Source organism: Rhinolophus sinicus, chromosome 4, assembly GCF_057876585.1.
Source record: "Rhinolophus sinicus isolate RSI-liver-muscle chromosome 4, RSI-T2T, whole genome shotgun sequence".
Lineage (NCBI taxonomy): Eukaryota > Metazoa > Chordata > Mammalia > Chiroptera > Rhinolophidae > Rhinolophus > Rhinolophus sinicus.
In genome coordinates this window covers 108867943-108893904 of record NC_142504.1, presented here as the reverse complement: position 1 = coordinate 108893904, position 25962 = coordinate 108867943, and the positions used below count along the sequence as shown (strand labels likewise).

General features: G+C 38.6%; 1 protein-coding gene across 2 annotated transcripts; it reads right to left on the bottom strand.

Moving 5' to 3' along the window:
- Positions 1-1269: 1269 nt before the first annotated feature.
- SERPINB13 (serpin family B member 13) lies at positions 1270-15293 on the bottom strand. Of its 2 annotated transcripts, XM_088798030.1 has the most exons (8): positions 15200-15293; positions 13805-13986; positions 13136-13267; positions 7607-7738; positions 7075-7192; positions 5523-5665; positions 5169-5324; positions 1270-3093 (listed from the first exon to the last, which is right to left on the bottom strand). In XM_088798030.1, exons 2-8 carry the CDS (start codon positions 13967-13969, stop codon positions 2689-2691), a joined length of 1251 nt encoding a protein of 416 aa, XP_088654156.1. In that variant the 5' UTR covers positions 13970-13986; positions 15200-15293; the 3' UTR covers positions 1270-2688. The 2 variants fall into 2 exon arrangements, with proteins under 2 accessions (XP_088654156.1, XP_088654157.1); XM_088798031.1 differs by lacking the exons at positions 7607-7738; positions 13136-13267; positions 13805-13986; positions 15200-15293 and having other exon boundaries at positions 7024-7528.
- Between the last annotated feature and the right edge of the window lie 10669 nt (positions 15294-25962).

Here is a 25962-nt window from a genome sequence, read left to right as displayed (position 1 = left end):
AGCGTCAGCTGTAGTGGAGAAAGCTGGAAAGAGTGCTGCTCCACGCTAACAGAAAACTCTGAATAATACACAAACTCTTGGCCCCTCGGAAAGTCACAGTTGCAAGGCAACCACCCAGCCTGAAATCTAAGTGCCTCCGAGAAGAGACAGCACGCGTGCACTGACATGCCTGGGGCAGAACGTGGGAGGAAGACAGGGCCCGGGACAAGTGCTGACGGTCAAGTACAGATAGCACAAAGGGAAAGAACCCTGGGAGGTGCAGACGCAGGGGGAGTTTACACCCAGTCTCCTCCACAGGGGTCCCGTGGGTGCTCAAGAGAGCCAGGGCTAGGCTGGCTGCTAAGAAACCCCTTGAGCCCTCTCCCGTGGCCTGCAGGAAATGTAAACCAAGCAAGCAGCCTTGATCAGGCACAGGAACTCTCACCCAAGCCCAACTCCTCACCACGATAAAAGCCCTCCTGGCTCTCTGAAACCAAGGACTCTGCCAGGTTCTTCCCAGAAAGCCTCATTCCATAAGTAGTAACTCACTTTCTACCTGCTTGGTGTATGTGTGATATCATCATTCTTAATGGCCAACCAATTTTGTGTGGGGGGCAGAGGAGTGGGGGATCCATTCTACGTCCCTGGGATAACCATGACATCCTACTATATGATGTGTAATTTTAAAAACTCACTTTAAGTATAAGGACATATTGAGGTTAAAATGAAAGGATGGAAAAAGATATACCATGCACCAACACTTGTCATATGAAAGCCTGAGTGGTTATGCTATTAAACAAGTCAAACCTCAGGAAAGATTATTACGTGGGATGGCGAGATACTGACGTATGATAGACATATATCGATCAGTGGAGGAACAGAGGACCCAGACACAGACCCACACATGCACAGGTCACAAAGGTTCCAGGGTAATTAATTCACTGGGGTAGGGATAGTCCTTTCAACACATGAAGCTGGGACAATTGAATGTCCACATGAAAAGCAATGAGCCCCAACCGTTACTTCACAAAAATTAATTGAAAATAAATCATAGGCCTAAATGTAAAAACTGATACCATAAAACTTCTAGAAGAAAACATAGAAGGAAGTCTTAGCAAACTTGAGATATGCAAAAACTTCTTGAATAAGACAGAAAAAACAGAAATCATAAAAGAAAAAAGTTAATGAGTTGGATTCCATTAAAATTTAAAACTGCTCTTCAATGACACCATTAAGAAAATGCAATCCATATATATGACATACAACTTTTATTCAGAATATATTAAAAACAATTATAAGTCAGTGGTAAAAAAAAAAACCAATTTAATTAAAATGGGCAAAAAAATTGGACAGACACTTCACAAAAGAAGATATACATATGGCCAATATACATATACCAAGATCCTTATTATCATCAGTTATAAGAGAAATGCATGGACTAAAACCACCATGAGACTGGCCACACCAACCACTGGGATGCTCATACAATTGTTCACAGGAATGGGAAGTGGTACAACCACTTCGGAGAACATTTTGTCAGTTGTTTTTAATAAATTTAAACATATCTTGAACTTACCATATGACCCAGCAATTTTGCTCCTGGTTGTCCACCCAAGAGAAATGAAAACATATGTCCACACAAAGACTTGTGGACGGCAGCATTATGCATAGTAGCCAAAGACTGGAAGCAATACGAATGCCCATCAATGGGTAAATGGATAAACAAAATGTAGTTTATCCATATAATAGAATACTGTTTATCAATAGGAAATAAGGAAATACTGATATTCCAACAACACTAATGATCTCAGCACTCAGCAAAAGAAGCCAGACAAAAAGGAAAACATACTATATGAATCCACTTGAACGAAACTCTAGAAATGACCCGTCTACCTTGTAGTGATTGAAGGCAGATCAACAGTTGCCTGGGCTGGGGTTGTGTGGGGTGGTTGACTGGGAAACAGAACAAGGGAACTTAGGGGGGATGATGAAAACATTCTGGATCTCGGCTGTGGTCGTGTTTTCACAGGTGTATACATTTGTCAAAACTCATCAAGTTCTAGTCTTAAAATGAGTGCATCCTATTTTATAATCACATGTGTTTCACAATATCCAAATGGTTATGCAACTGACAATGGATAATATACCCTGTTAGAAGAGAGGGTGAAAATATGGCATCATCTCTGCCTGGTATATTGTTTCACTTTATTCTGGCTTTTGAGTTTTAATTTATGTTTTGCTAATGTGTTTCTAAATTCTCTTTCTTATGTGTAATTTGCCACACTGCTGAGAAAGAAAAAAGTAACACATGAATTGAGTAAATTATTGTTTAATTTTACTTGTGCATTGTAATCTGTCAAAATATCAGAACTGGAGGGTCTCCCAAAATCACTAGTCCATAGTCATTACTGATGAGACTATTTCTCTCCATTAGGGCACAAAACCGCAAGACATTGATTTACTTTCAGAAGAAATCAACAGATTACTAATAAGCCTTGATATAACTCACTTCATACGTGGCACAAACAAAAGGACATTTCACTTTTAAGGAAAACTATAAACACACACACCCATTACAGTCATTAAATCATCAATTTTGATGGTAAGACTGGAATGCAAGCAAAAAAAGCAATTTTTTATAAAGAATGGGCTCTTTCCATAGTCATATGAATACTCCAGCACTGGTTTCCTGCCAAAGCAACGACTGGCCTACGGAGAAGAAAACCTGCCAAAGAACAGGATGCTGCTGGAGTCATTGTGCCTGATGAAGAACAGGAAAGGATGATTGCAGTGAAAAGTTTCGTAACCTGCCCCTGATGTGACGGCAAAGCCCACGCCGGTGGCAGCGGCAGCCTCGGTCCCTTCCTCGGTGACCACCAGGAAGGACCTGTGCAGGAACTGCTGGGCGTGCATCCCTGAACGTGAGCACATTCCCGAGTAGTCGGCTTTGAGCTCACTGAAGGCGTCCGCCAGCCCCACGCCTGCCAGCGCGGCCTCCAGATCGTAACTATCTTCCACTTCCAACCGGGGCAAGCGCAAGTTCACAGTCCTTTCTTCCATATGCCCTGGGTTAGTCCACTCGACTAGTTTCTCAGGAGTTATTTTATCTATAATCTATTAAGAAGAAAAAAGGGGAGGAAAGAACGAATGCCGTGATTATCACTAAAAGTTTGAAACAATGTAACACCGATCTGTATCAGTCAGAAACCATTAATTTTAGTAACAAATAAAAGTAGAAATTTCATTTCACTACCCTGTTATCTTTATATAGCAGGCACTTGTCTTGTAGTTGTCTATTTAAATTATCTGTGCACATGTGAAAACCCAATCGCATTAAATGAGTTTTTAAAAATGAGAAATGTCATTTCTTATTCTATCAATCTAATACATAGTATTTCATATTTTACTATTCCCCTATAGTCTTTGTATGCATATATGTTATGTATGATTTTGTGTATAATAAATTTTATGTTTATATAAATTATATATAAAAAGCATATTATTATAATTAATATGATGTATTATACAATATCAATTATACTATACAATATATAAATATATATTACATAGTTGCAATCACAGTGAATGTCCATTTTACGTGTTGTAGTGCAAACATTTTACACTACAGCATATCTCTCCTAAATATCTTCACAATAATAGACAATATTTTCATCAAATTGATAAATTTTATCCAGCATTCATCCATTCACTCACTTCACAAATATTTAATATGTATCAGACATCATGATAGATGCTGAGAGATGCTGTAAGTACAAAAATAATAATTACGATGAATTTCAAACTAAGTATCCTAGTGTATCTAATGCAAAAATTACTGATTTAACTTAGAAAGGCAACTTTTTTTTCCTTCTGAATTATTTCCCCGGGGTAACTCCCACAACTGGGGTTTTTGAGTCGGAGTAGGAATGCTCTTAAAGCTTTCATACACTGCCATTTTCCTGTCCCAAAATACTTTCCAATGTATGATGCTATTAACACTTTCACAGCAACAGAACAGCATCCATACAATAATAATCATATACCACTTGTCACATGTTATTATAATACGGAATGCTCTTCAGTGTGTGTTTAGATATAGATGATACGGATACAGATATAGATGATATGGATAGATGAGAGAGAGAGAGAGAGAGAGAGAGAGAGAGAGAGAGAAAATGGTCTCTAATCATTACAATAAGGAATAGGGATTTGAAACAAAGCCTTTCTGATTTCAAAAACACAGGATACTAGCCACATCAATTTTTTTTAATACCCAAGTGAGTGGGACTAAATCCAGGGGTTCAAGATTCAGGATCCTATGGACTTTGGGTGATTACTGTGTGTCAATTTAGGTTCATCCATGGTAAAAACAAAAAAACAACAACAAAGAAAAAAACCTTGTTTTCTGATAAGTGATGTTGATTATGTGAGAGGTTATGCATGTGTGGGGGCAGACGATGTACTGGAAACCTCTGTACCTTCCTCTCAATTTTGCTGTAAACCTAAAACTTTTTTTAACAATTGAAGGTGTAAGAAAGAAATTCTGAAGGTCCACGAGCCTCCTAAGTACGCTGTTTCCCCAAAAATAAGACCTAGCCAGACAATCAGCTCTAATGCATCTTTTGGAGCAATAATTAATATAAGATCGGTATTATATTATATTACATTACATTACATTACATTACATTATATTACATTACATTATATTATATTATATTATATTATATTATATGATAGACCTGGTCTTATATTATAGTAAAATAAGACTGGGTCTTATATTAATTTTTGCTCCGAAAGACGCATTAGAGCTGATTGTTTGGCTAGGTCTTATTTTCGAGGAAACATGGTAGTCACAGAACTTGGTGGATATGTGCATATGTGATTTTTTTCTGGAAAAAAAAGTCTATAGAGATCAACCATTTCTCAGAATGGTGGGAGATCTTTAGAAATCTCCTATGAGGTTCATTTTAGCTCATTCCCAAATATTTCATATCAGTTGTTCTCAATCAACCTGATACCGTTTAATGTTCCTCTTTAGGTGTCCTGCCCAGAATGAGAAATCGTTTCCACGTGACGCTGCTAGACACCAGCTCCAAATCAGAAGCCCTGTTTCCAGGGTCACCCAGAACAAGCTCTGGGACGCAAAGCCTCCAGAATGAAAGCAAGAATGGGGAGATGCAAGGTTTTACCTTCTCCAGGCCCTCGATATCATCGGGCAGCAGCACGAACATGCTTAGGTCATTGTTTTTATATGGAATCCCCAGAATTTTGGCCTGCAAGTCCTTCAGGAAAGTGAAGCTAAAGGAATGGTGCTGTGTCATCATTTGCACAGATTTCTTTGTCCTCTGCAACAAATTAACAGAGCACCCAGTGTCAAAAGACGCATAAGACAACCAGGCGAGCTTATTAAAATAATTAGCTCAACCGAAAATCGTGCTAAAGATCAGAGCCTCTGAATTAGCATTTGCTGTTTATCCTGTACATTTGATAAAATAGGACTTTAGATTTTACACTCCTTCCATCACATACATAAAGGACCATACCTTATTCAGCCAAAATTCCTCCTCCTTGGTATTTTCTTTCTTAAACTCCCTGTCCCATTGCCCTTTAAAATACATGATGTTCACCAGCACCAGCTTGGTGGAGCTGCTCAGAGACACATCTGGAAACAGGTCCTTGATTGTTTCTGCAAACAAACAACAAATTGGCCCATCTTCAAAATTATAAGTGATATGCATGGCAGATACAATGCAGATGGACCTGACCGATCTTTAAAACCTCAGCCAGGTCAGCACCTGCAGGCCTGCCTGGCCCACAAAGCATTCACTGACAGAATCCGTAGGGATGCTTTCACTTTGCCCACCACCTATTGGATACATTGAGGTGATGGTTAAAGAACACAGGCTCTGGGAGCAGATTGCCTCTGTTAGCACCCAATTTTGCCTCTTATCAGCTGAGGAATAACTTGGGCAAGTTATTTAAACGCTCCGTGTTTCAGTTTCCACATTTGTAAAACAGGAATAAGACCTGCCTCATAGGGTTGTTGAAAGGAGTACGTGATTTAATACATGTGAGGCACTTAGAACAGTGACTGGCTCGCAACAAGCACTCAGTAAATGTTAGCTGTTATTATTTTTACCCATTCGATATAGTTACCACCTGAGATTTAGAGAATTCCCATCTTGTTGGAAAAGGAGGTGATGTTTTTGTCTCTGGGTTCTACCCATCTCACAGTAAATCCTGAAGAATACTGATTTAACCAACTCTCCGACAGACCCTGTATTTTCCTGCTTTTTTTTTTTCTTTTCATTTCATTTGGGCTAACTATGATGAAAAAAAAATGTATTCTGAAATAACAGCTGTCTCCCTGACAACTGAAATAAAATATGTAATCTGAAACTCTAACACTAAAGTCTCAGCGATCGCTCAGCCTCCCACCCTCAAGCATATTTGCATATTTTCATCACTCTCTGGTGTTCCTTGTGTGTTTGGCTCATACTGGGGAATGAGGAGGGGAGGATGAAGTGAGGGCTCTGTCAAGTTCTCTGCTGTGGATGGGGCTGAAAGTTGTTATCATCCCCACATGATTCTCAGATGGAGGTGAGGCCCAGGCAGCTCCAGCTGTAAGTAGCAAAGGCAGGTCTGGATTGCAGAGCTGAGCATGTCTTACTTGATAAAGAGAAAGGGGAACCCTCTATGACATTTTCACTTAGGAACCCAGACTCAGAAAGAAAGACTGTGATACAAAGGAAAACATGTGAACCCAAGGGAGACAGGAGCCCAATTTCAGGAGCCCCAAAGGTGCTGTGATCCACAGCCATGTGTAAATAATTCTCCACTGTCTCCATGACTCTGGCTTCCTGTGGTCCCCTCCCTGGCTCTCCGTGGCTCTCCCCACATTTGGTGAGATCAGCCCACCATTGGCTTCTCCCACACCTCATGCACGTCCCTGCCTTTCCAACCCTGAAAAACCCATCTCGAGTCCCCTCCCAAGGCGAGCCCACCCTGGCACCCCCTGCAGTGACAAGCATAGGGTTCACTCACAGCGGGTACTCAAGAAGCGATTTTTAGGATGAATGACCATCCATACTCTACCATGTGTTTGGCTTTCAACCCAGGAATTAATCTTCTTTCGACTTTCATCTGCTGCGTTTACAAAATCAACAGGTTCCAGAGAAGCATGGTAATATTTTTCAACATAATCTAAGTATTTCTTTAAGAGAAACAGGGAAGGAACAGAAAGAGGTTGAAAATTCAATTTATCTACTCCCAGCATCTCTAAATGAGTTCTGCTGTGCATCAAGATGACTCCTTTTGTAAGCAGGGATTCTGGGGATCTGGGCAAATCACTTTGAGTACTTCCATGTACATTTTTATACAGGTGCAATAAGGTTAAGGCAAAAAGGAAAATCAGATTTAAACTGCCCAGATTAGAAAGAAGTGCTCAAAGGGCCTGGATGTCTGAAAACCAAGCAGTGCAGGCGGGGAGGGGGAGAACACCGAGTGATTTGGGCCAAGCCAGGCAGTCATCTTACGCAGCATGCCTCCAGGTTCTACAGTCCTAACAGGACCATTTGGCCACGCATGAATCCCACTCACAGAGGCGATGGGCACAAAGAAAACTTACTTGAAGGAAAAGGTATGTCTTTTCTCCAAATAGCCTGTTGGTTATTTTCAGTTCATAATTATTAGTGGGTTTTCTTATTTCACTCAAAAACGTTTGGAATTGGTGGTGTATCTCTTCTGTCTTCTCTTCAATCTTAAAAACCAAAACAAAAACTCAGTGAATTATCTTGGCAAAAGTAAGCCTAGATTCTCCCCCAAGAAGATGTGGTTGCAGGGTCTTTTCCTCAGTTCCGCAACCTTGAGGATGGCCCATGAGTTTGGTGTGGCCCCTGACTGTCAGGTGGCTTTGACACAAATCATATGATAACGTAAGTCACAACCAATCTCAGTTTCAGAAAGAAGCCTGTTCCTCAGCCCGACACCACAGATCTGACTTTTCTGACTCAGGTTGCTTTTTTAATCTCAAATATCACCCACTAAATTCTTCATATGCCTACCTTTAACTTCCCACAAGACGAAGCACCTGAAGAAAGCAGGAGATTCCTCAGATGGCTCTTATCCACCCTCTGCAGTTTGGCAATTTGTGTTTCAGAGAGTGGATCATAAAATTGACTAACGGTTGGATAAGTAGCCATTTGTCAGAGCTATACATGGAGCTAAAGTGAGATTTACCCTTGTCTCTAGGAGGGGAAAAAAACCAAAACTTTTCTAGACATTTTTTGTAGAATCCATCAGTTTTCTGACTGATGGCTGAGGAGTGAGCAGGGCCAGCTGACCCAGAACACTTCCCTGAAACAGAGAAGAACGTGGTCCTACTGCCTGTTGAGTGATATCTGGCTACTTCCATTCACACTGGATGCAAGGGAGAGGCATGTTCATTGTGAGCTGAAAAGCTTATTCCTGATCGCACTGAGAACAGAAAGGCCTTCTTCCTCTAGAATGTAAAGCCCATAGGGTTTTTGTTTCATCTTTTTATTTTACTACTGGTTACTCAATGCCCAGAGTAGTGTCTGGCACATTACAGACACCCCATTAATTTTTGTAAATAATTATTAAACATTTGGAGACATTGAAGTTGAAAATGTAAAAGTGTGCTGCTCTAACAAAATATCTGAGGCTGAATTTGACCTTTGGCTTCCTCCTTGCTATTATGAGCTTTCTAATGGCTAGTGATTGTTCTATGGATAGTCAGGCTGACTGATATGTGATGTGGGCAGGTTAAGGTATTGAAGCATTTAGGGAATAATGGATTGATATGAAGAGAAAAATGTAGTAGGAGTATTTCTCCAGTGGGCCAGTTGTGAGTAAGTTGACCTGAAAATGGGGAAAGGGAAGAAAAGGCTATCAAACAGGCCTAGGGTTTCAATGTATAGTACTTCTGAAACCTGGGAAACTCCAAACTAAGAAATTAACTTATAGTGACCCTGGATTGATAACTTCCCCAGATCTTATTTCAGAAAAAAATTATCTGTATTAGAAAGGTAACTACGACCCAGATTTCACTGGACTCCCATAAATTACCAATAAAATATTAGCTCATATTCCAAAATTATAAATCATGAGAAAAATAAGTCATATATCAAGAATCAGAAGAAAAATAGCAAACAGTCATGTTAGACCCTCAAGAACTTTAAATGTTGATATTATTTCAGATATCACATTTAAAAAGCAGTATATTGAAAATGTTTAACCAGAAAAGATAGTTAAAAAAACAAGAGACTATCATCAATTTCCAGGCTGGTAATAAAACCAGCCTGGAAATCAACCAGAATTTCCATATATTCAATAAGCATTGAAATTTAAAATCTCAATAGATGGGTTAAACAGCCAATCAGGTACTGCTAACTTAGTAAACTAGATAGATCTGAATAATTTTCATAGAATGCAACATAAAGTAAAAAAAAATATATAAAAAATATGTATGACAGATGGAAATAGAATAAGAATTCTAGCATCCTTCTAAAAGACAAGAAGAGAATGGAGAACACGCATTATTAAAAATATTAAGTGGCTAAGAATTTTCCAGAGTTGATTAAAAAGTACGAATTTTCATATTGAGAAAGCACAGTAAACTTGTCTTGGTAAATAAAAGAAATCCACATCTGGACACATTGTAGTAAAAATTCAGAATCAACAAAAACAAACACCAAAACGTAAAAGCAGCCAGGGAGAGATCACCTACGAAAGGATGCCAAATAAACCAACTTCTTAATAGAGACACTGGGCACAGAGAGTAGAATGGTACCTTCAAATTGTTGAGAGAAAATATCAAGCTAGAATTCAACATACAGTTGACCATTCATACAAGAACAGACGAAGGTAGATGCAACCTGACAGCATCTACATGTGTAAATTTTTCTTAAAAACTTCCCAGGAGCGATGTCAGCAAGATGGCAGAATAAGAAGCTCCATATCCATCTTTCACCACTAGAGACACTGATTTAACAACAATACAAGAACCAAATAGCTTTCTAAGAAATTCAGAAATTACTTAAGAGATTCTTGGACCTCAGTGAGTATGAAACCAACTGCATTGAAACCTGGTAGCAAAATTCATGACACTCGCTCAGCAGAGTTCCTCCCTGCCCATCACACACACACACACACACACACACACACGCACACAATGTGATTGGGAGAAAACTCCCAACTTCTCCCTGGGAAGAAGAGAAAGAGAAGAGTGGAATGTACATCTAACATTCTGACTTTTCCGGACGCTGCATGAGTGTCTGGTTTCTGTCTTGCCTGAATATAAACGCTGATAGGAACAGGGCACCAGGTTGGCCACTGAGAACAAAGGCAACCAACATGCACCAGAGACAGATACCAGGGAGAGCTCCTGAGTAGAAATCAGTAAACCTCTTCAACTAGGAGAGTACCCACACATACTACAGTCAGCAAAATGGTGTGGTACTGGCATAAGATATGTGAACCAGTGGAAACAATAGAGGGCCCAGAAATAAATCTTTGGTCAAATAATGTTTCAACAAGAGTGCCAAGACTACACAATGAGAAAAAGACAGTCTCTTCAAAAAACGTGCTGGGAAAACTGAATATGCACAGGCAAAAAAATGAAGTTGGACACTTACCTTATACTTACTAATATACAAAAAAATAATTCAACATAGGTAAAAGACCTAAACATTAGACGTAAAACTATCAAACTATTAAAAGAAGACAGACATAAGGGAAAATTTTAGGACATTGGATTTGGTAATGATTTCTTGAGTATGACATGAAAAGCATAAGAAACAAAAGCAAAAATAGACAGATGGGACTACATCAACCTAAAAACCTTCTGCTCATCAAAGGATAAAGTCAACAGAGTGAAAAATACTTGCAAATCATATATATGATAAAGGGTTAATATTCAGACTATATAAGGAACTCTGCAACTCAACCACAGCAACAAAATAACCCAATGAAAAAATGGGCAAAGGCCTTGAAAATAGACAATTTTCCAAAGAAGATAAACAAATGGCCAACAGCATTTGAAAAGATGCTCAACATCGCTAATCATAAGAAGAATGCAAATGTCAAAACTACAATGAGGTATCACCTCACACTCATTTGGATGGCCACTATCAAAAGAACAGGAAATAACAAGTGTTAGTGAGAAAAGTTAGAACTCTTGTGCATTGTTGGTGGGAATGTAAAATGGTGCAGCTGTTATAAAAGCAGTATGGAAGTTTCTCAACATTTTAAAAATAGAATTACCATATGATCCAGCAAGCACACTTCTGAGCACATCTCCAAAAACTCAAAACAAAATCTCAAAGAAATATCTGCACATCTATGTTCATTGCAGTATTATTCACAACAACCAAGAGGTGGAAGCAACCCAAATGGCCATCAACAGATGAATGGGTAAAGAAAATGTGGTACATACATACAATGGAATGTTACACAGCCTTTAAAAAGAAGGAAATCCTATTATGTATGTCAACATAGATGAATCTCAAAGACATTATGGTAAACAAAATAAGCCAATCACTAAAGAACAGATACTGTATGTTTCCACTCATGAAGTTATCTAAAGTAGTCACAATCATAGATACAGAAATTATCAATCAATCAGTCAATCAATCAATCATCAGGCCCAGGAAGTTTTAAATCCCAATTCTGCCCAGAATATTAGGTGTGTTTCCAAATTTATACAAATTCTCCAGGGAATTAGAAAAAGAGGAAACGTTCCCCAATTCATGAGTCTAGTGGTAATTTGATACCAAAACTAGACAAGGACAGGACAAGAAAAAATATTTCAGATTCATCGTGTTTATAACATTACATTTTTTTAAAGCTCCTAACAAAATATTACCAAACCCAATTTAATAATGTATAATATTTTTTTAAATCATGACCAAGTTGATTATCCCACAAATGCAAAAAAGCTTAACATTACAAATTCAATTAATGTAATTCACTCGGTCAACAGATAAAAAGATGATATGATCACCAATAGATACAGAAAAAATATACATATGTACGTATGTAGGTATGTATATATGTATGAATATGGATGCCTGGGGATTATAAACTCAGGGTGATTTCAGGTTCTACTGTCTCTGTGAAATGGGTCTGTAGACACCGTTGCAAGGAATAGATGTTGGCATCATCCTTTCGGCAAACATCTGGTAATATTCAACAAAGTTGGACATGCACACACCCTACCTCCCAGATCTTTCCTATAGACCAGCGTTGTCTCATACAAATAAAATGCGAGCCACCAGTGTGAGCCACACATACGATCTGAAATTTTCTAGTCACTACATTAGTTTTTTTTCTAATACACACAAAGATTCTGTGTGGACCACCATGCTTGGGAGGGAAGTACTCTCAGACAACTGTGCTCCTTGAGTGAGTGGACAGTGGAGCAACAATCTGACCCAATTCTGTTGTCCAAAACCTGGAAGGAAACCTGACCGTGTGCACACGCACTTGAGGAAGACATTCAACTTGGCCGTGTGGGATTGTGACATGAACAGCCCATACTGCTGGGTGACTGGAGCCCCCACTTCATGGGGGCCTGGGCTATGACTACCAAGAGCTCTAACCATATCCAAATGCCAGTCCCGACCTGGGCTTAATCCCGCTCCCATGTTTGCGCACTCTGTCCTGTGGGTGAGGAATGCTACAACCCTAGAGCTGGAAGAGACCCCAGGAAGTCATGGGTCCTGTGCCAATTCTTTCTTTTACATAAAACCTTAGCAGGTGGGGGGAAGAGCTTAAAATAAAAATAGAATGTAGTAATAACATCGCCTACCCCGACCATCACGGCGTGAGCCACCAGTGTGTCCCTGACACCCTACTGCACACTGTGCAGAGGTCCAAAGAAGATGAACTACTTGCCCAAAGTAGCACAGCTGCTCAGGGACCGAGCCAGGATTTGAACCCAAATCTGTTTAACTCCAAACCCTGCTATAGGGACTTTTCAGTCTGTTAGCCTTTACCAGTATCAATCCTAGTGGTTAGTGTCCATTAAACTTAAGGTCTCTTCTGAACACTAAGGGTTTATTATTATTGCATGACTCTAGCAACATTATTTGGCTACTGTGATAATCATTGCTTAAAAATGAGTACAAAGTGTTACCTCTTCTTCGCATTTCCCCGGTGAGCCCACATCTACGGAGCAACCACGCTGCAGCTTGTAAGACAAGTCTCTCACCTCGTTTCCCTCAGCTGTGATTCTTGAACTTTCTCTCTCTTTCTCAGAGAAAAGCACCTGGAAGGGACAGAAAATATCATGGCGGTGGTCAAATCAGAGCAGAGAATAACCTCACACAGAATCAGTCAGGGGAAAGTGGATGTTTGTTAAAGAAACCACACAGGTTACCTGTGTGGCACACAGGTAACATTTTTCTCTTGCAAAATCATGAAAAGGTCTGGAGGAGCCCACGTTTCTTTACCTGTGCATGTACTCTTCTTTGATGTGTCATTTGTACCCTAGTAGGGATTGTGCAACTTCTCCCAGTAGGTTTTGTTCTTCCCACTCTGTCTTTAACTATGAGGTTAATTGCTTTGGACAAAGCCACTGACCCAGGCCTCACCCAAAGGAATACCAAGCACCAGGGAGGAGATGGCATGGCGGAATGTGGAGAGGGAAGGGGACATCCCTGGTAGACCTGAGACTTCTCCGTGTCTTCACACGCTCTCTCTGTTTCCTGCCCCATAGGTCAAGAGGGGCGTATGTTTGAGGTAATGCGAGAAGGCTGCCCCCAGAGACAAGACCACGCCTGGCAAACAAAGAAAGACCACCTACCTCCTGTAACTGGGCAGCTGTGGCTCCTCGGGCCCCCAGGAAGAGCATGCCAATGGCAGTTGTGATGCTCACAGGGGAAAAGAAGATGTTGCCCTCCTTAGTTTTATTCAGCTCTTGGAAAAGGTCAAAACCAAACTGAGTGGTTGCTGTGCCAAGCGAATTCATGATGAGTCTAGCGAGATCTAGAACAACAACAACAGCAATCAAACTTGTATGAGCACTTCACTTACTTGAATTGTTTTAGGCCACGGGGACCCTTCCGGCTTCTCTTCCTCTTCCTGCATTGACCCAGGACATAGGAATTTTCACCCTTTCAGTGAAAGGTCACCGCTGCCTCCTTCTCACCCCTGCACTTGGCCTTCTCTGGACAGGAGGCACGGATCCATTTGGCATCACCAAGTGATTGTCTGTTCTCGTTTCCTCAGAGAGCAAGGTTAGTGCCTGATGTGTTTTCATTCTCTCTTGTTCTCTGTCAGAACCTGCCTGCATCTGCCCCCCCCCCTGGCTGCCTCCTCCCTGTGGGAAGCTCCCCCAGATAGGCCCAGTCCCTGCTCTTCCCACGTCCACCCTGCCCAGCTGCTGGACCCCAGACCCGGAGAGGGGGAGGCGTAGGAAACCCCACTGGCCTCAGGTCCAAGCACTGTTCAGCCTTAACAATTATAAAGCCAAGATTGTCTCCTTTTCTGATACTTTCTATTTCTCAATCAATTCAAAATCCAGGGCAGAGAGTGGGTGGATAAATGGAGTCTCTTCATCCCTAACTGCCTAAAAACTTGACTTTGTGCTGAATTTTTCCTAAATGGCAATGACATATCTCTAACCATGTATTATTCAGTGGGAGTGAAAGCGTTTCTTTTTTATTCTTTTCTATATTGTTTCAAGCTTGTACAGTGAGTTCATATTTGTTTTGTTATCTCACAAAAATAAAATTTTAAAAGAACAATTACTATTTGCCAAAAGTACATAAATAAAACACATTTTATATGTTCTTCATCACCAGCTATGTTATAACTAGTTAATCAAGGTTTAAGGAAAATCCTAAAATAGAATGAGATTAATGCACAATAAAATGATTTGAAAGCCTACCTTCTATGGAGGGAGGGGGTCTTGGCTATCAAGGACCCACCCCTGCTAAGGCATCCCACCTCTGCTGTTAAAAGTTCCATTTCACCCCCGAGTTCCCTTGCAGCAATTCCTTTTGGGTTAACTTAGAAATAAAATGAATTAACTCACTGTTGAATAAAATGAAGGAGGTATAGTATCATGGCTACATAGGCACCAAATTAAAGAAAACCACCCTAAGGAAAGTTATACACAATAAAAGTATTTCTTTCGCATCAACAAATATTCTCAAAACAGAACAAGTCTTAAGTTGGAGTTGAAGCAAGAACTTACCTGGCTGTTGAAGAGACAAAGTTGGCTGAGCAAGGAACTAGGAAGCATGTGTAAAATGAGTAATTGAGATCTTTAATTTATATCTCAGTCTCTGCCTCTCCCTTCTAGTCATTAACATTTGTATTTCCAGTGAAACAACCTTTGGTTTCTCAATGGTGATTTCCGTAATAAAATTAGCATGCAAGGTTTATGACAAAACTGAGGATTGAATGTCCTGTGTCTTTCATGCATGGCCATGAAGTTATACACTTAAGGGTGTCAGCAATTGTGTTGTGAACTACAGCTCAAATAGTATACACAGTACACATAGAAGAAGAGAGCTGCAATTCTAAGTTCTCCAAAATCCCTTAGATATGTTTGGGGGTCCAAGCATAAAGAGAACTAATTAACCAGGCAACAAAATAAGACTAAAAGCCGAAGCTCAACCCAGGATTAAAAGGCAGCATTACAATGGCCAAAAAAAATGAATTATGACCCAAGCGGGGGAGGAGGGTGGGCGGAGGAAGAGGGGACTGTGAGAGAGCCTGCAACCCTAATGATATTAGAAATATAATCTTCTGGAAATAATTGTTTAGAGCACTGCTTCTCCGCCTTAAAGGCACATTAAAATCTCCTGGGGAACTTGAAAAACAAAACAAAAAATCTATGCCCAAGCCCCACCACAGGGCAATTGAATCAGCATCTCTAGGGTGGGACTCAGGCATCAAAATTTTTATCACCCCAGGTGCCTTAATGTGCATCCAAGGTTGGGAACCACTGGTTCATCGTCTGATGAAGCCCTGAATTAATGCATCCTCACTTACCGCAGACGTACAGAGCTTTGTCCTGACAAGCCCAGTCTCTGTAAGTTAACTTTGTTGTTGCATAATTTGGGGATGTCAAATGCAAAGAAGAAAATGAAAGAAAACTATCTTTCTAGAAAAGCAGTGAGAAAAAGTAGTGAGAAAGTTTAGGCAGGCGGCTAAACACATACATACACATACACACCTCTCTTGTTCTCAAGTATTCTGTTCATAATTATGAAATCTCTCGTTTTAATTCATTCAATAAACATTTATTGAGAGTCTGCTAAGTACCAGTCTTTGGGTTTAGCGTCAGTAATTTATAAACAGACAGCAAGCTTATTGATTTCAGGAAAACAACACTATAAAAAAAAAACCTCAATAGGAAATTACACCTCCAAATTCCAGTTTTTCCTGCCAACCCCGGGGCATCCCTACTGGCTCTACTAGTTCATTAAAAGAAACAGCGCATGAATTAGCATTCTCAGCTACAGTCTTCAGTGAAGTATGTGTGGATCCCTCACTGTTGCCAAGCAACAGATCCTAGAAGGACATCTCTGCTCTTCCCTCTCGCCTGGATGAATGTCTGCGGAAGGAAGCGGCTCAGTGATGCAGCTTCTAAGGGCTGGGTATGTCTGTACCAACTTCAAAACTCACAATTTGCTTTTTTTTTTCTTTTTTTTAATTCTTTTGATTACAGCTCTTTAAGCAAACTCAAAGCAGTATTTAAATTCACTTTCTAATTGTCACTGAGAAATATGCAAACTGAGGAAGGTTTAGAAAGAATTAGCACTTAGTTATGGAGTGAACCCTGGATGTCAATGAAATGAAAATGTTAGTTTTTAAAAATGGTGTGAAACCCTCGAGTTGGCAATAAGTCTGTTTTAATAGCCCTATCAGTTTATATCCTCTAATGGCTTCCTCTACGCCCCTACCCTCCCTGTCCCATTCCCCAGCTATTTCCATACACCCTCTACTTCTTCCTAAAACATTTTCTCAACTACCCAGCCTTCACAGGAAGCTTGGCTTTCCCCTGACACCACCACATCCCACAACATCTTCACTGGGGACAGCCACTCAAATTTTGAGGCCAGGAAGCAAGATCCCCATTCAGAGTCTCTCTCCTACTCTTGCTTCTTCCAAGCCTTTCTCCCTTCAATCAACTTCATTGTCCCCTTTTGATATTTACAACGTCTTGCGATGCCACCCTACCAATGCCAGCCCTCCCGTGCCCCGCACTCTGCACACGGTCTTCCTGTCTGCCCCAACCACCACCACCCCTCTGTGTCTGGGGTGCAGGCTGATGGCATCTCTCTCTTCCCTTCCCCCTCTAGAAGCCCACGCACGTGGTCATGCTTTGGATGTTGCCATCCACAGGAACTGTTCCTGCTGTAAATTACTGGACACCAAAATGTCTCCGTCTGGTTACAGATTTTCATTCTTGTTCTCTCCAAACCTAATTTTCCATGTCATCACGACCTCCCTTTGCCAGCCCGTGCTCCTATCACCCAGTGGCTGTTGGGGCTGATAATCACAGCTTCCCTTCTCTCAGTCAAATGACTCTCAGCTACATGGGACCCACCTACCTGGGAAGCTACTACAACACCTCACCCCCTGCCAGGGCACACCTCAGGGGTGACTCCTGGCATAAGGGTATATAAGGACAGGACGGCCCCCTAGCATCAAAATAGGACTAATTTTGTAAGTGCAATCAGTCATCCTGAGCTTCCAGAACAGGATGAGACTGAGGCCACGTGATTAATTAGCATGTTTCTCTTACCCTATTCTGCTTCTCTCAAAGAAGGATGACTCCCCTCTCCTTTGCTCCCCTAAACCCCCCAATTCCCTGAACAAGAATCCCTGTCTTTGTTTCTGCTTCAAGGATAGCTGACCTAAGACTAATGTGTTTTAATATCCAGCATAAGCCCTCTCTCTATTTTTGTTTCCCAAAAATTCCTTGGTAATTCTTCCATATATTCTCCTTTAGATAAATTTTTGCATCAGTTTATCAAGGCCTATGAAAAAATCTTCTGGGAATTTCCATTGGGACTCTTTAGAACTGATACATGAATGTGGGGGAAATTGTCATTTTTTACATATTGAGCAAGGAACATGCTCACCTTACATGTCCTTCACTAGAGTTTACAGATAGAAAGAAATGGAGAGAGACAAAAAGCCAGTTTTCCCTTTGTGATCAAAAATAAAACAAGCATGCCCACAATTACTGATGTCATTCAAAACTCAACCAGAGATCCTAGCAAATGCAATTAACGTAGTTGATTAACTAATTCATTAGTTAATTAAAAGTTTCAAGACTCAAAATCAAAACACTTTATTCACAAAGGAATTGATATATACATTATAAGAATTAAAAAGTGATTTTGCCAAGATTGATGAAATACAAGGTCAATATAAAAAATCAAATATTTTTATATACTAGCAACATACAGTTAGAAAATGGAGGGGAGGCCGATGGTTAGAGCGTGAGCTCTGAGCCACAGGATTGCCAGTTCCATCCCCACATGGGCCAGTGAGCTGTGCCCTCCACAACTAGACTGAATGACAACTTGACTTGGAGCTGATAGCTCCTAGGAAAAACACACTGTTCCCCAATAAAGTCCTGGAAATACACTGTTCCCCTTCCCCAATAAAATCTTAAAAAAAAAAAAAAAAAAAAAGAAAGAAAGAAAGAAAGAAAGAAAAAGAAAAGAAAATGGAAATTTTTTAATGTATGATTTAGAAGAATATCAAAAAGCATCACATACCTATTAAAAATGAAAGATGTGCAAGTGTCTACCTAGAAAAAGATCAAACATAATATAGAGAAATTAAGAAGACCTAAGCAAGTATTTATTTGTGATTTGGAAAACCCGATATTGTAAAGACATCAATTCTCTGCAAAAATTGAACACTACGATCCCAATCAAAATCCCAGGAGGTTTTGTGTTTTTTTTTAATCAAAAAATTGACCAGCTGATTCCAAATTTATAAAATAGCAGAAGGCAAAGAGTAGCCAAAATACTCTTGAAGGAGAGGGAGGAGGAGGTTCTATCAGATAGTAAGACTTGTCAACAAATAACTAAGTATGGTTTTGGCAAAGGAGAGGCCAGAACAAAAGCCCAGAAGAGTATCACACTTGACTTTTAAAAAGTGTTGCTGCGGAGGAGTAAGGAAAAGAGTGGTGTCGTCAATAAATTGCACTGAGTCAGCAGGATTTCCATACACCTAAAAATAAATCTTGACTACTGTCTCATACCATATTCAAAATATCAATTCTAAATGAATTGCAGAAATAAATGAAACACAAAAAAGTGTTAACATTAATAATAAAAATTAACAAACTGGCTACATAAAAGTTAAAGCTTTCATTAATCAGAAAGCATTATTAAAATTGAGCATATACATCCCTTATGACCAGCAATTCCACCTCAGGAATGTGTGCTCATGGGTACCAAGAGACACGTACAACAATAGGACATATAAATAAAATATGGTATACTCACATAATGAAATACTACACAGCAATGGTAGCGAATGAACTAAAGCGATGGACAAGAAAATGGATGAATTTCACAATGTTGAACAAGAGAAGTCAAGTGCAAAAGAACACATACTGTGTGAGTCTATGTATACAAAGTCCAAAAGTAGGCAAAACTAAACTATAATGTTGCATGTTGAAATACTGGTTTTATATTTTTATATAACAACACTTTATTATATTACCTTTAATATACAAAATATATTAACATTCAAATTATACATAAAAAATTTTTCATTTTTTATGTTTTATTACATTTATTGGGGTGACATTGGTTAATAAAATTACGTACGTTTCAAGTGCACAATTCTTTAATACGTTATCTATATATTGCATTGTGTGTACAGGATGAAGAAAGTAATCATTGGAAAGGGATACAAAGCAGGGTTTGGATGATGGTAATGTAATATTTCTTTCCCTGGGTGGTAGTTGTATGGATGTTCTGCCAAAGCAGAAATAAGACGACTGACAAAGTGAAAGGAGTGAGAAGGCAGAGTAAGTTCATTGATTATTGCCTAGATAATAGACGGAGTCAAAAGATATTTTTAAATAATAAAAACCTAACTAAGAAAAGAAGTGTAAAGTCAAAGTATGTTATAATATAAAAGCAACATCGAGAACAAACAAAACATACAAACTTCCCCTAAATATCACAGGAAAAATTAAAAAGGGGAAAAAATGGTAAAAAAAAAAAAAAAAAAGACAGTGATTCTAAAGTTCACATGGAAAAATAAACAAATAAGAATGAATAGGAAGATGCTAAAAAGTTAAAGCAACAAAACTTCTATAATTAAAACACTGATATTGGCACATAAGTAGAGAGACCAATGCAACAGGATTAATAGTCCATAAATAGACCAAGACACACATGGAAATTTAGTACAGTACCTGATAAATGTGGTGTCTCAATTTCCTATGATACAGATAGATATTTTAGTAAGTGGTATGGGACAACTGAATAGCCATTGGGAAAAAAGATAAAACTTGGATCCATATTTCAACGTATGCCAGAACAAATTCCATTTCAATCACAGATCTAAACTTTTAAAACTGAAATCACACAGGTGGGAAAACACTAGGTAAATTATTTTATAACCTGAATATGAGAAAATCCTGATTTAAAATCTAGAATCAATAAAAGATTGATCAATTCAGCTTATAAAAATTCAAAAACAAACTTTAGATTTTTGGGTTTTGGGCAGCCAAAGAAAAAATAGATACAATAAACAATGTCAAGGAGAAATGACAAACTGTGTTTTTTTTAGTTGAATTATTAGAATTTAGAAAAGATATATTAAAGTTATTCACTATTTTTGTAGATTTCTCAATTTCTTCTTTTATGTATACCTCCTTGTATTTAGCAATTATGCTATTAAGTGATATTATTGTTTTCTTTTTTAAGGCATCTTTTATCAAAGTGAAATATTTATCTTTGCCTCTATTACTGTTTTGGACTTTGATTCAATTGATTCAATTTTTTAAATCTGATATTGTTATTCTCACTTGCCTCCTGTTACTATTGCTCTGGTATCTCGTTTTCTCTATCACTATTTTAATCTTCCTATTGTTATCGCTGTCTCCTACAAATAGCCTGTTAAAAAAACATGTTGTCTTTTTAATTCAGTCTGTCTTTTAATTGTCCAAGCTAACTCACCCACATTTCTTGGGACTAGTCATTGTTCAACTGATTTGTCATCCTGTTTTAAATTTTGTATACGTCATGTTTTCTTGTTTCTATTTTCTCTTTTTTACATTTCTTTGAATTGATCAAGTGTTTTTCAGTCTTTTCCCCCCTAATGTTTTAAATTATGCCTCCTAACAGTTCTTCAACTCGCTATTCTTAGATTTAACACAAATATCGGACATTATTTTCTGTTAATCTACTTTCCCTTGTATCCCCTGAAATATATCCAGGAGTTTTATTTCTCTCTCTCTAATTCCCTGTTCACTCCTCAACCCCACCATCTCCCACCTCCCATGCTGAGATCATCTGAATCTTAATTTTTAAATTAATTCTAATTTAAGCTTAAATCATGTTTTACTCTTTTTCTTTCTTTCTTTTTTGGCGTTACTGCTACCCATATGCCGCATTTTCTTCTCCAATTCATCTTTTAAATTTTTTTGGAGTGGAACTTCTATACATTCTTTTAGGTTAAAATGTGTAGGTAGGAAACTTAGAGTCCTTATGCATGTATGTTGCTGTCTCACTTGGGTAACAGTTTGCATGGGTACATGTTTTAGTTTCTTCATTTTTTTTTCTTTCAGAACTTCAAATATCGCACTGTGCTTTCTTGTAGGACCAAAGAGAACCCTAAACACAATCGGCTTCTCATTCCATTATGTGAATCATATTTCTTTTAACTCACAAAGCTTTTGGAACACCATCTCTTTTCCTTGATCTTCTGTAATGTTGCCACAATGTGGAAGTGTAGGTTCTTAATGGGCCCTCTCAATCTGCATGACTTTTTTTTCTTTTCAAATTTACAGTTTTCTTATATCTTTGAGTCCTTCTCCTCCGCCCCTCACAACTCTGTTCCTGAAATCCTCGTTGGTAAATATTGGACCTTCTAAACTACTTTGCATAGCTCTTAACATTTTAAGTACTTTCTTTTTATATTTTTATTCTGTTTTGTCTTCCAGCTGACTTTTCATCTGTATGCCTTCTGCTACTCAGTCAACTTACTGAACTTTTGTAGTAACGAAGTTTATTTCCAGGAACTCTAAATAAAAGTTTGATAATTCCTGTTCTTATTTTATATTTTAATGTTTCTTGTTTGACCTATTAAACTCAATTGAGGTTGATTTCTTCCCTTCAAGTGGTTATTCCCTTCAAACTTTTGGTAATCTAGGTTATACGCTTATCTCTGTGTTTGAGAGTCCTAGTCAGACTGTCTATGAAGGCTGTGTTGCAGTTACCAAAGCCTGCCGTGGCAAGTTAGGAGTGGGAGGGGCTGGATATGCTTCCAGGCAAGGGTACTAGTAGCTCGTAACCATTAAGTGGGAACTTGTCCTCTTTGATAATGGCTGTCACCTGGAGCACTGCGATGCCTCTGTGACTCAGGCAGACATGCCTACTGCTCCAGCCTGGGGACAAAGTCCTCTATCACTCATCACCTGGCACAAGTCAGGGACAGGAAGATACACGGCTGCCTGGCTGCTCCTACTAAAGTTCTACTCAAACCTGCCACCATGCTGGTTGTCGGCCTCCTCCTGCTTCCTCAATTTTCCACCTCCAAACTTAAAGAACACAGGCATTTTCAACTCGATCTGCCACCCACAACTTTATCTTAAGTAATCTTTGGCCCACCAAGTTCACATGTGCAAAATTAAGAAATGGGTAAAAATGGCCTCTTGTATTCTTTATTTCTACTTAGAAGGAGCAGTGGTTAAAAATTCACTGTGTAATATCCAGCCAGGCTGCCTGGTACAAACCTTAGTTCAACCATTTGCTACCTGAGTGACCTTACACAAAGTACCTCATCTCTCTGTGCCTCAGTTTTCTCATCTGTTAAATATGGATAATAATAATAACCCATCTCTCAGGATGATTGAGAGGATTAAATGGGCTAGCTCATATAAAGGTCTTTGATCAATACCAATTAATAAATATTATGTATTATTATTGTTCCAATTCAGAGATGTCATGGCTGCAATCTTATTCTGGATATTGAAACTCACCCCATGCCTGGACCCTATATTAAAAAAAAATAAAAATCAATGCTAAAGAATCATAGCTGCCAACCATTTTAAGACATCATTAGAATTCAAAATTAAGAATTTCTCCTCTTCCTTTGATTGTCAATTGAAATCATATTCTCACTGAAGGAATTTCTTTACTAACTTTTTGAAGTCTCTGACTGCACTGGATTCTACTCAAAGCAATATGAATTTAATTTCAATTCCTATGATGTTTATGGCATGGGGTTAGGTACTGGGGATTAAGTATACTACACTCCCATATGCAAAAGTATATCGGAGAAGGATTTTGTGTTGTATTTTCAACTCAACTTGGCATGAAATTCTTTAATATTGAATGTCAACTATAATCCAATATTAAATGTACCAGGGGTGCCAAAAAACGTATACAAGTGGACACTGTGGTCAGCATTGCTCAAGCAGTAGTTCACCATAATACGAAGTGTCTGGACGCTGATGGTAACCACTTTGAGCACCTCTTGTAATTGCAGAAGTCAAACGTGACTTGTATTCATGTTTTGTTATTGGTATAAATTGAGTATTACAATTTTAATAGTTTTTTCCTTTCTTAAAGTGTGTGTACATTTTTTTGGCACCCTCTGTATATAAAAGAATACCATTTTTCTCACTAATTTTGCTTTCTAAAATACTTATTTTCATAAAGTTTATTCTATATTAACATGTAATGAGTTTTTATTGTTTTTAAGTAATTATTTTTAAATTTCTCACAATTTTAATTTCTAATACAGTAAACATCAGTAGATAAAACCCATATAAACAAGACTCTTTTGGTCTGTTATGACTGAATACTTGTGTTCCCTCAAAATGTATGTGTTGAAGTCCTAACCCCCAATGCGTTGGTATTTGGAGGTAGAGCCTTTGAGAGGTAATTAGATTTAAATGAGGTCGTGAGGGTGGGAACCCTGTGACAGGATTTCTGTCCTTGTAAGAAAAAGAAGAGAGACGAGAGCTTTCTCTCTCTCTCTCTCTCTGCTGTGATTATTATATCTTTGATTATTGACTTCCTATATAGAAAGAAGGTGGTTTTCTACAAGTCAGGAAGCGGGCTCTTACCAGGAACCAAATGTGTTGGCACCTTGACCTTGGACATCCCGGCCTCCACAACTGTGAGAAATAAATGTCTGTAGTTCAAGCCAAAAAAAAAAGAAAGAAAGAAAAAGAAAAAAGAAATTTAATACAACACAAATGTCTGAGACCCATCTGATTGTTATCCTTTATAAATAAACTTTCTTTTTTGCCCAAATGCTAATAGAATTTTCTCAGCCTATTATTTTTAAAGATTATTAGGATATCTATTTGTGCTTATTTTTTGTGGAAATCAATCACTGTAATCAGGTGACTATCCAACTTAAGAAAGTTTTTTTAATTATATCTTTGATTATTGATTTCATCCAATTAATCTGCTTCCATTCTCAGAAACACCATAATTATTGGATTTACTTTCTGTTTTATCTTTGTATCTACCAATTTCCCTCCCAGTATTTCCTATACATTCTAAGGGAGACACTGAAATACACCCTGTTCATCACTAACTAAACTTTCCAGGGCTTCAGATTTGCTTTACTGCCTCTAATATCTATTTAAATTCTGCAATTGTATTTTCAGTTCCTTAGCAGTCTTCTTATATTTCACTCAGTTCTTTCACATCTTATCACAGTTTATCTTCATGGATTTCCATTCCAATTCTATAGATATTCTCATGCCTTCTTTTGTTTTTTCCTTTTGCCTTCTTAAATGCTATTGATCATGCCAAAATGTTGTCTGAAGCCCTCTTCTGAATCTTGCCATAAATGTGTTGGTGAAGTCTCATTTTTTGTCTATACCATGATATATCCCTTCCTTTTTTGGCCCTATCAGTTTTACAATCCTATAGATTTTTTTCCCATTTGTTAAACCTTGGATGTGGGTTGGTCTATTCAGAACCTATGTGTATCAATAGAGGGTATGAGGGTTTCCTTCAGCCCCACTGTTGTGCATTTGATTGCTTCTTAAATCCTTCTCACTCATCTGTAGCTGAAGCATTGTTTGATGCATATTACAGGTAACATTATTTAGAAGGGAAACAGTGTATTAGAATATGGGAAATTTTTAATCAATTATTTAGCATAGAGAATACATTGGTGAAAGGTGTGTAGGCATGGGTTAAATTTTGTGTTATTTATACTGAGTAAAAAGAAAAGGACAGTGGATTTGGGAAAACAAGAATACAACATAAATAACGTGGGTGAAGAACACGACTGAAGTTGGCATTCAGCTGTGGAACAAAGAAATCCCCTGAGACAACTTCACAGCTTCCTTCCCCTGTCACCCCAGTTATAGGACCTCCATCACAGTGATAGTGTAATTAAAAAAAAAAAAATGTGCCATGCAGGCAAAAGTAAACAGAATCAGGGATGCAGCAACACATGTTCTTTCTTGCCCCAGCCCCAGGAAACACTGAGGAGGAATTGGAGGGGGAAAGTGTATGAAGTCATAAGAAGGACTTGGGTTAAAATAAAATAGAACATACAGAACCTGTGAATCAGAGAGTACTAGAGTGCCTGTTGGGTGCCACACATTCATGGTTCTCTCACCAGAATATTTATAGTCAGCATAAATGAATCAATTGTTTTGGAATCTACATTGCTTCGCTTGTTCTGCCTGTCAACATTGCTGACTGGAGGGAACTGAACTAGAAATGTAGGCGTTCACTCTCCTGATTTTCATGCTCTGACTGGTCTTCTAGC

Bases quoted from the DNA above. Each gene is read 5' to 3' on its own strand.
- SERPINB13 (XM_088798030.1), bottom strand. From the start codon at position 13,969: ATGAATTCGCTTGGCACAGCAACCACTCAGTTTGGTTTTGACCTTTTC. The intron at 7,193-7,606 runs GTAAGTTTTCTT...TTTCTCTTAAAG, and splicing joins AGACATACCTTTTCCTTCAA to AAATACTTAGATTATGTTGA. The intron at 5,325-5,522 runs GTATGGTCCTTT...AATTTGTTGCAG, and splicing joins AGGAATTTTGGCTGAATAAG to AGGACAAAGAAATCTGTGCA.